The sequence below is a fragment of the Anguilla rostrata genome, chromosome 11, assembly GCF_018555375.3.
Source record: "Anguilla rostrata isolate EN2019 chromosome 11, ASM1855537v3, whole genome shotgun sequence".
NCBI classification, from domain to species: Eukaryota; Metazoa; Chordata; class Actinopteri; order Anguilliformes; family Anguillidae; genus Anguilla; species Anguilla rostrata.
In genome coordinates, this window is record NC_057943.1 from 32,098,824 (window position 1) to 32,114,593 (window position 15,770).

Consider the following 15,770-nt stretch of genomic DNA (forward strand, 5'->3'; position numbering starts at 1 on the left):
AGGCTGACAGTGTCATTTGTTGTTGTCACAATGATCCTGAAGGTGGGAGAGAGAGATAGAGAGAATTACGAGGCAGTCTAGGTCTAGTTGGTTAGGGCATTATTTACACGGGGGACCCTGCCTTTTTAAGATCCTGTCCCTTCTTTTTTGGAAAGGTATTCCCCTGCAGCGGCCTTGAAGAACGTGAGAGACACTTCCCTGGGGGTTCATCAAGATGTTTAAACATCAAAACGCTCGACGGGTGGAATTAGGGCGATTTTGGGGAGGAAGGGACTGCCGAGACATAAGTACAGCAGTCGGCCTCATTATCGGAGCCGCCTTGTGAAAACGCACACCAGCGTTTCTGGCTGCTGATGGCCTCGGCCAAACCACAGACTGTTAGGTTGCACTGATTTAAGTTCCGGTTTTGTGCAACCTGGGGGATTTGCCGGTTAGGATATTTCGCATGCGTACGGTCGACAGTGAAAAAGCAGCCGTTTCCGAGAAATGATTGAACGCGCCGCGTCAAGATTGACAATCGACATTGGCTGGCTGCGGGTTTGCGTTTTCGGTGTAACTGAATCTCGCAAATGGATATGACATAAAGCCAAGATTACATTACAAAACATTAAAAAAAAACGGTTTTATTCAAATGTGCTGAGGTTTCCGCCGTGGGTAACCTTCTCTGTCACCCTGGGAGAGGAAAGAGAACCGCTTAACGCTCAAATGCGTCAGGGAGACGCGCTGTCAGAAACGCAATGCATTACCTCAGCCAATGGGAGAGAGAGAGAGAGCGACTAACGGCAACGGTAGGACTTAATGACTGTTTGCTGACCGCACTGTGGAGTTTTACCATCTCAGCCCTGAACGTTCAAGATGTCTCCCACGGTTGCAAGAAAGCCGTAACCGCAGCCGTGCTGAAATATTCCCGCAGCGGCGGAAATTAAAAGAAGCTCTTTTTTTTTTTCTCGCTTTCGGTTCGGTCGGTTCAAACCTCTAAAGAGGCGGAATTAGAAATCATCATTTCAGCAGAACGATTCTTTTATACGAGGTGCGATTTGAAGCGGGCTCGTTAGGAACATGCTGAACCAGCAGTAACTGCCGTGAGAGAGAGAGAGAGAAAAAAAAAACATTTGCACCTCTCTGAGGAAGCAGCAGACTGCTTTGAGTGAAAGGAATTAGACTATGAAATACATATTTCCTGGGCGAAAGCATTTTCTCAAACCCTGCACAGGAGCTGCTCCTGAAAATGAGTAACCCAAATGTGGAAAGCAAAATGGCAGATCCATCAATACTGGCCTAAAGCACTGCCACATTTTAATTGCACCATTGCCCTTGAACAAAATAGGTATTAGAGAGGCCACCACTGTTTCTGTATAAATCAGCTATATGGTACAGGTGGAAGGGCTTTCTTTTCAAATGGGTTTTCGTATTGCAAAAAGACGTATGCCTAGCGATGACATTTTATACACCAGAGAAAGAAAAATGGCACATTTTCTCAGGGGCGAAAGACTTTTCAGTTAAAGTGTTGCTAGGGCTCGTGGCTGAATGTTACTGCCTAAATATACACACTTGTAAACAAGGATTTTTTTTTTTTGTGAGGGTGTAACAGGTTAGCATAAATAGAAGGGCCACGAATGTGCATCACTGAATGACCTAACATTAAAAACAAATCCATATTCATTACACTTGATGAATATGCATGGCCGTTAATTTAAATTACCACTGGGAACTGTTGTTAGGACTGATGAATAATTTATGATGGCGCGGCCAAAGAGATTTGAAGTTCAACGTCACATTAACTGTCTTCCCGGAATTAGCGCAAGGGTAAACAATTAAATGTGGACAGTAGATTGTTAACTTGAACTGGCTCTTTCAGAGGCAATATTCACTCAACTACTGCAAGTGCATTAAGAGCAGTGCACTAAATAATGCACTGTTGAGCAGAGCTCAAAGTACACGCAGTGTTGACGTTTCAGTCTTCTCAGGCTGGAAACATACTTGAATTTTAGTGCGCTATGTATAGCTACGTGAAGTGGCTGCGTCTCGAACGACATTGTTCACATGCTCGTCTGCTTTTTGTCCGACTGGACGTTTAAAAGGTATGTCCAGTCACGTCACCAGGCAGAAAATGTGTGCTGCCACCTTGGTGTGCGTGGGTATTGCACCTTGCAGGCGCGTAGCGTTTATTTTTGAGGGCGTGCACAAAGAACGCTCAGAGAGACTGCAGGGTACGTATGACAGCCATCGTGCGTACGTGTTCCCGTTACTTCAGTAAAATATGTTTCCAGCCTTAAATGGTATCCGTGTGGCTGCAGGTTGGTTCATCCTGTTCCAGCGCATGGATGGGCCCCCCACAGGACCAAATGGGACTGCTATCCCATGTGGCACAGTTAGCTTTAGCAGTACCCAGGGAAGGTAAGGGATTCAGTCAATAGGCATGACCATACCTCACCACTCCCCAGTGACCCCTTTACTCTGGCATTCACGATCAGACGGGTATGTTGCTGGCATGTTGCCGATGTGTATGTTCATTCAGAAATGCCATTAATTGTACAGTTATTATGCCTGTCAGAGGAAAGGGGTGTGGCCTGCCTAGTGGGGGGTGTGGCCTGCCTAGTCACATCTTCTGGATGGAAACAGACACCAGGTCACAGAGGTGCTGTATGGGAAACACGGGGAAGGGGTGGGGGTGGGCGTGGCTTTATGGGAGAGAGGGAAGGCTCCGGTGGCAGTTGTGAGGGACCCTGTTTGTTTCATACGTGCAGCCAGAGAAAGACAAGCCGAGTCAAAGAGAAAGAGAGACTCAATCAATAAGAAAATCAAGGGAAAGAGGAAAAGGAGGATTAACAAATGGAGAGGGGAGTAAAAGAGGGAGGGATTGAAAATGGAGAGAGGAGTAGAGAGAGAGAGAGAGTGAGGAGAGAGGAGAGGAGAGAAAGAGAAGAGGAGAGAGAAGAGAGGAGAGGATGAGGGGGAAGAGAACTAGAGAGAGTGAGGGAGCGTGAGAGTGGGGAAGAGAAATAGAGAGTGAGGGAGCGTGAAAGAGAGAGAGTGAGGGAGTTTGAGAGAGAGTGAGAGTGGGGAAGAGTAATAGAGAGAGAGTGAGGGAGCGTGAGAGAGAGAGAGAGTGAGGGAGTTTGGGAGAGAGTGAGAGTGGGGAAGAGTAATAGAGAGAGAGTGAGGGAGCGTGAGAGAGAGAGAGAGTGAGGGAGTTTGGAGAGAGTGAGAGTGGGAAGAGTAATAGAGAGAGAGTGGAGGGGAGGGAGAGAGAGAGAGAGTGAGGGAGTTTGGGAGAGAGTGAGAGTGGGAAGAGAAATAGAGAGAGAGTGAGGAGGTGAGAGTGAGGAGAGAATGAGAGAGAGTGAGGGAGTTTGGGAGAGAGTGAGAGTGGGGAAGAGAAATAGCGAGAGTGAGGGAGCGTGAGAGAGAGAGCGAGTGAGAGAGAGAGTGAGGGAGTTTGGGAGAGAGTGAGAGTGGGGAAGAGAAATAGAGAGAGTGAGGGAGCGTGAGAGTGGGGAAGAGAAATAGAGAGAGAGTGAGGGAGCGTGACAGAGAGAGAGATGGAGAGCGCGCACGCCCGATTCCTGTTTAAAATGTGTTGGCTGTTCCTTTGAAGGATCAGCAGCGAGCACTCAGCACAGCAGTAATTAAAGCTGCCGTGGCGGCGAGCCTGAGGGGATAATGTTGTATTATTATAGTCATTTGTTTCAATTAAATGCTCTGTGGTTTTACAATAGCAACTGTGAACCTGTGTGAGTAAGCTGCTGCTTCTCGACAAGATAGCGGCGGCGCGCTGGGGCAGGGCCGCTCGGGGCCGCTCAGGAGTCCCCCCCCCCCCCCCCGCCGCGCCCCCCCCCGCCACGCCGCGCCGGCTCCGTTTGGCAGGCGCTGGGCCCGGCGGACTCATCCACGCGCCCCGCGATAACTCGACGCCGAAAATCTCCGGAGCGCCACGCGGTTTTTATAACACAACAGCAGCGGGGGCATTCCTCTTACCCGCCGGGGCTGCTGCGTACGGAGACAACTCAGCGAGCAAATGAAGAAACCCAGCCGCGTCTCCGCGACATGACGTGTCCCCCCCCCCCAGCAGCAGCGCTGTGTGCCAGCCTCGCTGTCTCTAGGTATTCCCACACACATGGGGGGTGGGGGCATCTCCTCACACACGGGGGGTGTGGGTGCTGGGAGCGCCTCAGCTGGCAAACGGTGCTGATATCTACAGAAATACTCCTTCCCCACCACCCCCTGTGATGAGGCCCATTATGACCCGGAAGCCAAAGGCAGACCCCGTTACATCATCCCTGGCACTGCAGCATTAAATATGTCACTGAGAAGTGGCTAAAGTCCGTGGTGACAGACCCCCCCCACCGGAGGGCGGAGCTAGGCGTTCAGTGGTTTAATGTTCACTGCGAGGCATCGCAGAGGGGGAGGGGCTGGCGGAACCCAGCTTGGTTTTTATTGGCTTTTTGGTTGTTACTGGGACACCAGAGCCAATCTGCGACAATGGAAACGCAGGGACAGCGCTTGGTCGGGCACACAGATGGAGTGCAGAAAATATTCCTTGACTAAACGGGGTTGCAGGTGCACAGCCCCCCAAAATGAGTCACCTGCCGGGTGCCCTGCCACTGAAAGCAATCATTGCTTTGGAATGCCGCTTGTTTAATTTGCGTGAGCTAAAACAATATCGTTCGTTGTAGCTTGGCCTCATTTTGGCCACATCAAGACTTTTAATGGCAGGCCTAGATTTTACAATGTGTGAATAACTTGCCATTTTTGTGCATTAAAAATGTGTTTTTGTTGACATATCGTTTATTTTTGTACTGTTTGTTGTGGGTAACTGATGATACTAATGCATATAAATGTATTAACCATGAGATAATTAAATCTAGAGAGAGACATGCATACAGCACATGCATACATACATGCAAACACACATACATTCTAGCTCAAAGAAATACATAGGCAATGACAAATAAATGAAAGTGTTTGTCATGTTTTTAAATAGATTATGGTGTGTTTCTAATGGGTTATTGTATACATGATAGACCTACTAATTGTTTGTATGTTGGTTGATGATCCTATGCCAAGCTATGCCAAGCTAACATTAATTTTAAAATGTGGTGTTTGCAATAGAAAGACATAACTTGGTGGATGACATACCTACCATCCCAGTAAATGCAGATATGTTCCAGTTAAAACAGTGCTTTTGCTCAGTGCTTGGTACAAATAGAAGACGCGCTGAATTTACGCGCTCGCACGTTTACACTGAAAACACAGTTTGGGGCAGTGCATGTCGTTTTGTTTTAGCAACCTTTTCTCACCACAGTATTTCCTAAATTGCCTCACTAAGTGGATATTTAATTTTGTCCTGATTAATCTCTCACTTTTTTGTTCATCTTGAAATCGTAAGTGCACGGTTATCATGGTGTCATTATTTAAAGTGTGTCTTTTTAAATGAATCTGTTATAAAAGGAAGTGATCACATTTAAACATTTTCCCATTAACACAATTACACCTGATATTAATATTTTAAAAGATGGGATGAAAACACTGATCATGGCTTCCCATTATTCCATTTTTGGAATATATCTGCAGGTAAACTCACATTGCCTCTTAGTCTTTATTTTAGCTTCATGCTCAACATTGCACTGTATTTACATTAAGATCAACACAATGATTAACTGATACACTATGGTCCTCATTGGTGCAAAAGAAGGGGATTTGACTGTATGTATAACGATGTATCAAAAGGTATAAATACTGATGACCTGGAAAAATCAATAACTACATTCATACAGTAACAGGCAAAATATACTCTAATATAATAATGGAAAAAAAATGCGACCAGCTGCAAAATCAAGTAAGCAATCTTTAACGAATAATACCGCAAAATTAGACCCGACGTGAATATGTGTATGATGGGTGCTTTACTGCATCCGTGTCTATGCGGCTGCGCGCGTGCCGGTCCGTGTGCACGCGTGGAGCACACGGGAGCGTGCCGGTGGTCAGTCCCGCGGGACGTGTTCCGTGTCACGCCGAAATGTTCCTCAGACCATTAAATGAAACATTTGCGAGGGGAAAAACAAGCGCTTCCAGGCTTGGCAATGGACCGAAACTCTACCTTTTTGCCACCTTTCAACCTGGACGAGCAATGCATCGGGGGAGTCTAACAAAGCAAGTTGCCTAGACATCAGCCTCCCCTTCCCCCTTCTGCAGATGACATCATCGAGCGATTACCATACAGTACCTATGGCAACCAACAACCATTCTAATATTCTTCCATAATGTTTGTAGAGCAGTCACATGGCCTGCTTTAGCTGAGAGCAGCAGCCAGAGACAGGGCTCTGAAAAGCTCAAACGTGGAGAAGCAAGCCTACTGCCTCCTTGGGTGCCGTATGCGGCAAACTGGGAGTTTTGAAACGCTGGCTTGCTTTAACTTTAAGGTTGTCGAAGACGATGGAATTTGAGATTATGTCGATCCAAAACAAGGCTCAGAGTGAAAGTCTGCTAAAGGTTTTTGAAAATACGGGCAATGACCTGTCAGGATTTTTTGTTCTTTTCCCCCTCAGTTTTTATACTCTTTTCCTCCTCACACACACACACAAACACACACACACATACACACACACAAAAAAAAGGTCCTTTCTGGGATATCTATGGAGAAAATTAAGGCCATAAAAGGGGAGGCAGCTTCAACCACAGCTGAGATGATTTGTGTTTCTTTAACATTTTCTCCAGTGTTACCTGCCTGGACTCCTTAGATGTGTTGATCATTGCTGCTGTCAGCATTTAAAAAAGCATTCAGATGAACAGAGAGTGCAGGAAAGGCAGAATTTAAACCAACCTCTCCATCAGAACGCCTGACAGGAGAGAAACTGAAGAGAATCAAAGCTGGCTGAAAAGCTATAAATGGTTCTCTTTCGATAAAGAGAACAGAACTGGGTCTCCTTGTTATTTATTCATTTCCTAAAATCTCCCCATACCTTAATCTTCAGAGCACTTTATTACGGGAAATAAAACATCCCGGTCTGGTTCTTTTCCGCTCCCTCAGCTGCCTGTTTGTGTTGTTTGTGGAGAGACGTTATGGGCCCAGCTTAAAGGGTGAGGATTCTACCCCGAGGCTGTTGCTATGGAAATAGCCCGGTCTCTGGCAACGATAGGCCATTCATGTTTGATTAATTGGTTTTTCAGTGCTTCTTGGTTTGTGAAACCTCCACAAAAAAAGGGGGCTTCTCTGCACAAAATAGAAAATTAATGGATTTTTTTTTTTTTTTCCAAAGCCCACTTCAGCGTGTTTGGAAATTGGAGCGATGGCGTTCTGAATTATTATTTAAATGTTGGGTAAGGGGGGGGGGGGGGGAAAGGGGGGGGGTGAAATGTAGGGAGGAGGAATGCTTTTGTTCGATCGGGGGCCCTTTTGTTGTCGGCCACAGAGGCAAGGGAAAATGCGGCGCTCTGGAAAAAAAAACGTAGCCGGTCGCGGTAGCAAAAAAATTTTTTTCGGTTTTCTTTCGTAGCCTCTGCCGCCGCCGCATTTTTACACCGGCGACCCACTGGGGCCAATTAAAAAAAAAGCTGCGAACGCCGGTCCCCGTGCCGCGCAATCTTTTAGCGCTGTTTATTAAGATCAGGTCTGCGGGGGCCTCCCAGCCCCGTCTTGTTAGCGCGGTGTTAATCTAATTAGTTTTTTTACTCGCCAACGTTTCGCCAGATTAACGAATCGCCGGGCGCGGCTCGGCAATTTGCGCTGATTAGTTAGCTCTTCCGTTCGGCTCGTTAATGTTGCGGTCGCCACGGAAAATACTTTTTTTTTTTCTCGTGCGCCCCCCCCCCAACCCCCCCCCACCGCACCCCACCCCACCCCGAGCACAAAGGTGGGCTGTGCTGTGCTGTGCTGTCGGGACCCGAACGTAAGAACTGATGGCAGTTTTTTATTTAATTTAATAAGCGTGTAATTTAGCCGATGCGCGTTGACGCAAATGCCCCGGCAGCAGCCGAGAGGCCGGTGATGTCGGGCACGGCGGCGCTGGCGTGCGTCTCACTGCGACGCTGATGCCAACTCTCACAGGCTCAGCAGGGTTTACTTAAACCCTCTAATTTTGTTCTTTCGGTGTATAATAAAAAATAAAAAAAACTTACTAACTGAATCGGTTTTAAAAAATGGCTGGAAGTGAAAGGTGCAGCTGATACGTTCTCCAAAAGGGGGCGTTCCTAAGTTGGCCTGCCACTCGTATCCCTCAGGGGGAAAGATTTTGGAAAGATGTTGCAAGGAAGTAGGAAAAAATAGTGGATAGGGCCTGAAGTTCAGGAATTGATGAGGCTTATACAGTGTCGTCTCAGTGGAGGGTCGTGAGCTTTAATTTTGTTTTCACCTAGACTGAATTCATTCTGACACCATATATCCACCATATATTCACCATATATCCACCGCCTTCATTCCGCAGTCAGTGTAACAAAACTAAGGTGGATTTTGGGAGAGATAGATGTGCTGAGAGATGGTTTCAGCACCAGGGTTTGGGGGGTTCTATATTCCTTGCGCAGGACCAGTGGCATCCAGGAGTTGGGAGACACCGTAAACCCATCACTCATATCATGTGGGACTTTCCCCAAGGGCAGAGTGGAATGCGTTTACTTTTTTCTGCGATTACATACAACTCTACGCTACCATTTTTGGCGAAGTACGTACGGTGATCCTTGACCTGCTGTAGTTTGATGAACTCTCTACCTGTGTGGTTCTGTATCCTCCTGGCACTTCAGCAGCAAAGTGTGCTGTTAGCCCCCGCATGCTAGACGCTAGAGTTGTTGGGTGCGCTGGTAAGGAACCGCGGGAGATCCAGGGTGTGCTGGTGAGAAAGTGTGTGAGTTCCAGAGTGTGCTGGTGAGATACCGGGGTGAAACTGGACGTGGGGTTCATCTCTTGCTCGTTTTTGTGTACGGAGCCTCATTTTATCACTTAAATTCTTTGTGTGTAGAAACACTGCTCCATTGCCTCCCTCTGTTTGATAAGCCCTGGGTTTTCACACCATTTGGTTTTTACAAAGACCAGAAGGGGATGCTGGGTAGAGTTTGATTCCAGTCAGGCACAGGCTTACAGTATCACCCAAAGGCCCACAGCTCTGTTCCCACCCCAAAACCCAAAATGCTCTGCTCTCCCGCCAAACAGAAAAATGAGACCCTCCCCCAAACCCCTCCCTCCGCAGGAGGTCACATGTTCTGCAGCGGCCAATTGGAGACGGGGAAAGTTTAGTAAAGCTCCTCTTCTTCTCTCACCCCAGATCCAGGAGATGGCTCGCCAAGATGGTCTGCATTTTGACTCCGCCCATCAGAGCCCCCTGATAAACCGATCACCTAGGATACTGGCCCATCACATGGGCGCTCTGTCCCAGCTGAGCTCTCAGATTGGCCTGCGAGGTGCCCCTCCCTACGGTTCCCCCTCACCTCCAGGAAGTAAATCAGCCACGCCCTCCCCCTCCGGCTCCACCCAGGAAGAGGAAACTGATTGCCATACCAAGGTACAAGAGTGGAAAGATTTTTCTTGTCTAAAAACGGGGAGGGGTGCGAGGGTCTGCAGTGTATGGCAAAAATACTATTTTGACGTACCAAGTGGCAATGTTGGTCCCGTCCAGGAGGTGGCGCCCAGGGCTTGGCCCCTTAACAAAAACAAACAAGGCGAAGCAGCGGACAATTAAGAGAGTTCAGCCAAATGAAACTGAATAAAGTAAATGCACCAAATTTGTGAAACGGACTTCACACAGTTTGCTGCTCACTGTCAACAGAAACCTTCTTATTAATCCCAAAACTAAAAATTTTTATATAAATATGAATCTCCACCCAGCATTCCTGCTGGTATGCAATCTGTGGAATATCCCCCTTTTCACAACACCAAAATACACAACCGTCTGCTCGACAATCACAGCATCTTGGCCATTCCCGTGACTAGGGCGACCACACATCAGGGCAGGTTTCTTACAAATTTATATCCAAACGAGAGTTGGGAAACCTGCCTCCATCCTCTTCAGCCGGCTGTTGTTAAAGAGTTTCTTAGCTTCTGCGCAAAACAAAAACTGCCCAGCAAATCTGCCCGAAGCGTTTGCCAGTTCAAAAATGCGCAACTCGGCCTATTTACCAAACAACCTGAGGGAGGAGCCATATTGGCTGCGCAGAACTTGTGGAAAGGGTCTGCGTTTCGAGCTCTCCGAACTCGCCCTCCGCTCTCGGCCTCTCCCGTCTCACAGGGTAAATTTGGAACGCTTGTGCCAGGCCGTGACGCTCCTTCCTGTTTCAGCAGCAAGAAAAAAATGTGGGGGGGGGGGGGGGTGTTATGGTGACGAGAGGGGTTTTCCTCTCTCCTTGTCTCACCGGTGGGAGTACGTCCAATCAGTCGGTTCCACAGCGAGGCGGGGCGCTGATTAGTTTGTGACATCTGACATCCGCGGGGACGGCCCCGCACGCGGACCTGATTGCGGGCGGCGTGCGCGCTCGATGCCGGCGCGTTGCGTAATATCGCCGGCGTGCGGATTATTCCGCCCCCAAACTCGTGGAGGAGGTTTTCTGGATTTCATCTGAGCACCTGCAATGCAGTGAGATAAATAGTCGGTACTGTTGCTCACCTCTTTCGCCACAGAGAGGCTGAACAGTGACACCTAGTGTTCACCTCTGTAAATTGTACATGCTCCTGAAATTCCTGATTGGTGATTTTGTTATTTTTAACAAACAACACTCTCAGGACACGTGGGACGTTGGGCATTCACTTCTGTGCATTTTTGGAGTGCACCTAACTACTGCGATGTCATTGTGCATCATGTTTTTGGTTTAGTGTTGTTTTTTTCCCCTCCAGAGGTTTGTTTCTCTCTCAGTGGATACAACAAATGAGTTCTTCCCGGTTCTGTTGCGTTTGCTTTTTCCTTCCAAACATGTCTAAAATCAAATTACTGGGTCCCTTCTTGACTGGAAGCTGCAGAATTTTTTTTCTTTTTTTCTTCTTTTTTTAATGACCACGTGGCCGTCAAGATAAATGTGGAGTTTAAGTGGAATCCATTTACAGAAACACACTGTACTTCAGGCCCTCTCTACCTGCTCTCCTAAACTACCAAATGCCCATACGTAGGAAAAGAGGTGTGCAAGCACTTTGTTTAGTCTTGTTATGTTGTCATGACATTATAGATTTTAACATGCTTTTGGGGATACGGCATTACGGTTGGATTACAGAAAAGCATTTATTATTCTGACTCATTTGAATTCAAGGAAAGTAACATTACAACACGTTGAGTGTCTTCGTCAGAACACTATTATGTTACTGTTAGGTAGTGTTGTGTTGCAGCGAATGTGATCCACGGTTAATTGCACAGTGATGTCACAGAGGACCTGTGTGCAAACCCTGGTTGGATGTCACCCAGCAACAGTGGTTGCATTGTGCTGGTAGTTGTAGTTCCCATAATGGCTGGCATGTGTTTAATCAGCTCTGGATGCAGTGTCAACTGGATAGGCTGCCTCCCGGTATACCATTTCATTTGCCTGGACCCGTCTCTTATTCCAGTGCTTTGAATAACAGTGCGTTCTGCTAAATACTTGGAAGAACGCAAGAATAAAAAGCTCCAGGAACCAGATGCTGATGAAAAGAAGCGTCCACTCGAATTCACACGAGACCCAGAGCGCTTCTGCTAACAGGCTGACGTACTCTAGCTAACCAGATAGAACGCTTTCAAAAACCTCCGTAGTCTCGCTGATTTGATCAAATTGATTCGTACGACAAATCACTGTCCGCTCCGCAGCGCTCATTAAAATGCGACGTCAGGACGATGACGTCCGGTTCTCTCTTAATGCAGGGGTGGGCCCGACCGAGAGCCAGCCTATATATTTGGGCCAGAGAGTCAGTTTCTCTCGTTGCTACGGATCCATCAGCATCTACGTGCCAGAAGACCGCAATGTGCTTTCCCCGGAATGGTACACTTTCACAAAATGGTGTTTCTCGTCTCCTGACAGGCACCTCGCCGCGTGGCGTGCTGCAGGGGTATATAAATATAAATGATTATTCCCGCAGATTATTTCCCTTTTCAGTGCGTCATTCCATTAGCTTCCCACCAATTTATTCAGCTTTCACATCAAAGGGAGAATGAGCAGATGCCATTTCAAACACTTTTTGCCTCATTGCATAAAAGGGAAGATGATTATTTTTTAATGAAACCGCACACTCAAAAAAAAAAAAAAGAGAAAAAAAAAAGGAATAATATAACCGTGGTGTGAAATAGGAGGAAGTGGGGATGGAGGAGCTTCCTCTTTGCTGTGAAATAGCTTTTCATTAATTTTCTGTTTGGCAAAACCAAAGTAAATTTCCATTTGTATGTTTTTTTATTTATTTTTTTAATTTCTCATACAGAACTCTGAAATTAATCAGCGCCAGGTTTTAATGAAGCATTCCAGAGATTTCTGCTGAGATTCTGTGTAGTTGTTTCACCCTGCGCTAGATCTGCAGGCTTACTTAAAATATAAAATGTTGTTTTGTCTCTTCAGAGGAGATAAAGGACACATCAAGCTTTATAATTCCAATATAAATTATTTTGGATATAAATCCAATGAAGCAGGTATTGTATAACTTAAGAAACTACATTTTCTTGACACAGGTTTTTTAACATTTTATGAACCTATTTGCTTTTTGTCATTTTATGTGGAAAGCTTAAAATATGGTCAAACTAAGCTTGGGGGTACTGTTTGGTGCAATCTGTAGAGTGGCCAGCTCTTAAATCATAAATGTGAGGGGAATTCACTTTATGGTATTAATACCATCTCTATCATTTAAAATACATCTTTCCATTGTCTAAAAAAAACATTGTCTTTTTTAAAAACTTTAAGCTCATAAAAGTAGCAGCCTTCTTTTTTTACACATTAGGCCTACAGTGGTATATGTAGGCCTTTATGACATCCAATTAATTTAATCCAATAAAGCCAATTCTTTAATAAATAGCAATTACAGAAATGAATGAGTGCTAATGACAAAAAAGGAAAAAGTACTGTACTACTGTGCTCGTTCAGCATAGATTCACATGCATATTTAGATAAGTATTAATGTGCTGTGATGACGGAGAGGTCCCTGCAGTAGCTGAAGCACTGCCCCTAGTGTATGCAGAAATAGGCTGTGGACACTCTTACCAAAGCCAGACACACCGGGGACTGTGCAAACGCTCTCAAAACACACTCTCCCTGGGAAAGAACCGAAAGAGCTTGAGCTTGCAGGCAGGAAAGCATTTTAAAACCGTCAATGCCTTGTCTTTACCAACCTGGAAGTGTGTCAATGTCAACTTCTGTGTAATCTTCTGTTAGTGGAGGGGGGGGGGGGGCATCCCTCATATAACAAAAGTATATTTAGCATTTACTGAGCTTCAATATATAGCAATTTTCAATTTCTTGTTAATAGCTAGGATTTAAGAATGAATCGCAATACATTACCATGTATGGTCTTGAATACACTGCATATCAGTAAATTTCACAATATATACTTATTTATGGTCTGGAATATATCTGATAATATGTAGCAATATATGGTCTATGCATATATTGTTTCAGAATTTCTGACAATATATAACAATGTCTGGCCTGTGAATATATTTTGTCAATATCTCCCATATAATGTCTATGAATATATTTGGATATAATGAAGAATATATGCAGGGTCCACCTATATATTATAAAGTATTATTAAATATACTACATTATAATTTCCAGTATATGACTGAATTATTGTTGCATTACATTTATTTGGCAAACGGTTTTATCCAAAGCGATACAATAAGTGCATACCGAAGGTCTTTGAAACAACTACAAAACATGGGTCCCATAAGGTACAATACTCATTATGTAACAGTTATTCATAGCCATTAACACATTAAGTCCAGTTCACACAGTATGCATAGGCTAGGTCAGAGAATAATGTTAAGTCGAACTAGGAGGCAATGCAGCGAGCTACAACATCAAGATAACGATACAAGTGCAATACAAGTGCTGGATGGAGATACATGTGTAACATGAAAGTGCTACTGGAACACATTAGGATTCAAATGATAAGAGCAATCATTGATTGGGAGTGCCCTGCAGAGTAGCGATAGCTAGTCCAGGTACAATTTTTGAAAAGATGGATCTTCGGACCACGGTGGAAAATGGACAGTGACCGAGCGGTTCGTAGAGGAACGGGGAGTTCGTTCCACCACTGGGGAGCCAGGGTGGAGAAGGTCCGTGTTGCATACGGGGTGTCCCGAGATGCATGGTCTTTCTCATTGAATCTGTTTCCTGAATACAATTTCAAATGTAAGGTTGCGTCGGGATGTGCAGAGGTACATGCTAACTTCACCTTGCAGAGGGACCAAAGAGCTGCCAAACCACAGGTTCATCCCAAAAGGTGCCTGTCAACATCGCTGCGGACGACGATTCGCTTTTTCTCTCAGACATCTCTGTCCGTAAAGGCCCAGCATAGAAAGCAGCGGGATTTGCACTGATGCATTTTCTAAGAGCGAGCTCATCGCTGTACCTCTTCATTCATTATGATGGATGCATGTCTTTAAATCCCATTTCTAAGGAATGCAATTTTCTAGAGATGTCAATCCTAAATTGCATATTAAAAGTCTGAATAAGCAATAGATTTTGCAGAGTCCAGGTCCTTAGTCCCTCCACCCCCTCCTGAATCTGTGCTGATATGATTGTGTTTTTCCATATAAACTTGGAGAGATGTATTTTGTTTTCACTGAATAGGAGATACATATTGTGATATTTTTGAAGGAGATCCTGGTTATCAAGGCCGGTAAATAATCCATTATTCATTTCTGTCATTTCTGTTTCTATATCCATTTTAAGGATCTCCTATGACTAGGGAATATAAGACCATGGCGTTTTGCTAGTTTACGGGTGTGTTGGATTTCTCTACCTTTACTTTTGCAACTAACATCTCATCTAGATGTATTAGCTATGGTGTATTCTGCATTGTTTCCAATGTGAGGAAATGTAGTTTTGTACACTGATTGTCATGATGGTGAAAGGTATTTCCAGCCTGCTAAATATGTCTGGCCTCCATTTTAGAAGACACCTTCATCGTAGACACAAAAGCCTGCCAGGGTATGAAAATTTTGTCGACGAGCATGACGCTCAGGCTGTTTTTGCTTCGCGGTTACGTACGTCGAGCTGCAGATTAATCGGGCCGGGACTCCGCCCACTTCAGTTCCGAAGCGGGTAAGATAGGACGATTCCACCTGCTCACAGAACAAATCAGATTACGGCGTTCACAGCGTTCTGCTGATGCATTCACAAACTGAGAGGAAAAAAGACACCCCCGTTAATTAACGCACCAGGTGTGCTGTGAGTAAGCTTCAGTGCTTTAAAAATCTGATTCTGTACTTGACAACAGATGAGGTAGATCTGTACGGGGGCGACATAGCTCAGGAGGTAAGACCGATTGTCTGGCAGTCGGAGGGTTGCCGGTTCAAACCCCGCCCTCGGCGTGTCGCAGTGTCCTTGAGCAAGACACCTAACCCCTAACTGCTCTGGAGAATGAGAGGCATCAATTGTAAAGCACTTTGGATAAAAGCGCTATATAAATGCAGTCCATTTACCATCTACCATTTACGGTGCTGATTCGAACTGGTTCTTCAGAAGATACTGCAGTCCAGCTTGCTTTGAGCTAGTGTTCGTACACAAACTGATTCAGTTTCCTGCACCTCAAAGGTACTTTATCCTTTATTAATGAGTCGTCCTCACGAAAGGCATGGCACAGTTCCTAGGGTAGCTGACTCTAGCACCATATACAACCC

At 45.6% G+C, this 15,770-nt stretch overlaps 1 protein-coding gene and 1 long non-coding RNA gene across 6 annotated transcripts in view; one reads left to right on the top strand and one right to left on the bottom strand.

Annotated features, from left to right (window-relative positions):
• The window catches only part of LOC135234617 (TOX high mobility group box family member 2-like), a 131,927-nt gene that overhangs the window by 97,087 nt on the left and 19,070 nt on the right, over positions 1-15,770 (top strand). For 3 of the 5 annotated variants that reach the window (XM_064299411.1, XM_064299413.1, XM_064299416.1), the window contains exon 4: positions 9,255-9,491. The exons of the other annotated variants lie outside the window; for them this stretch is intronic. In XM_064299411.1, the coding sequence (XP_064155481.1) occupies positions 9,255-9,491 (237 nt within the window). The remainder of the gene's footprint in view (positions 1-9,254; positions 9,492-15,770) is intronic. 5 annotated transcript variants of the gene reach the window in all.
• Positions 1-15,770, bottom strand: part of LOC135234618 (uncharacterized) — an 88,433-nt gene that overhangs the window by 37,349 nt on the left and 35,314 nt on the right. The gene's annotated exons all lie outside the window — the stretch shown is intronic.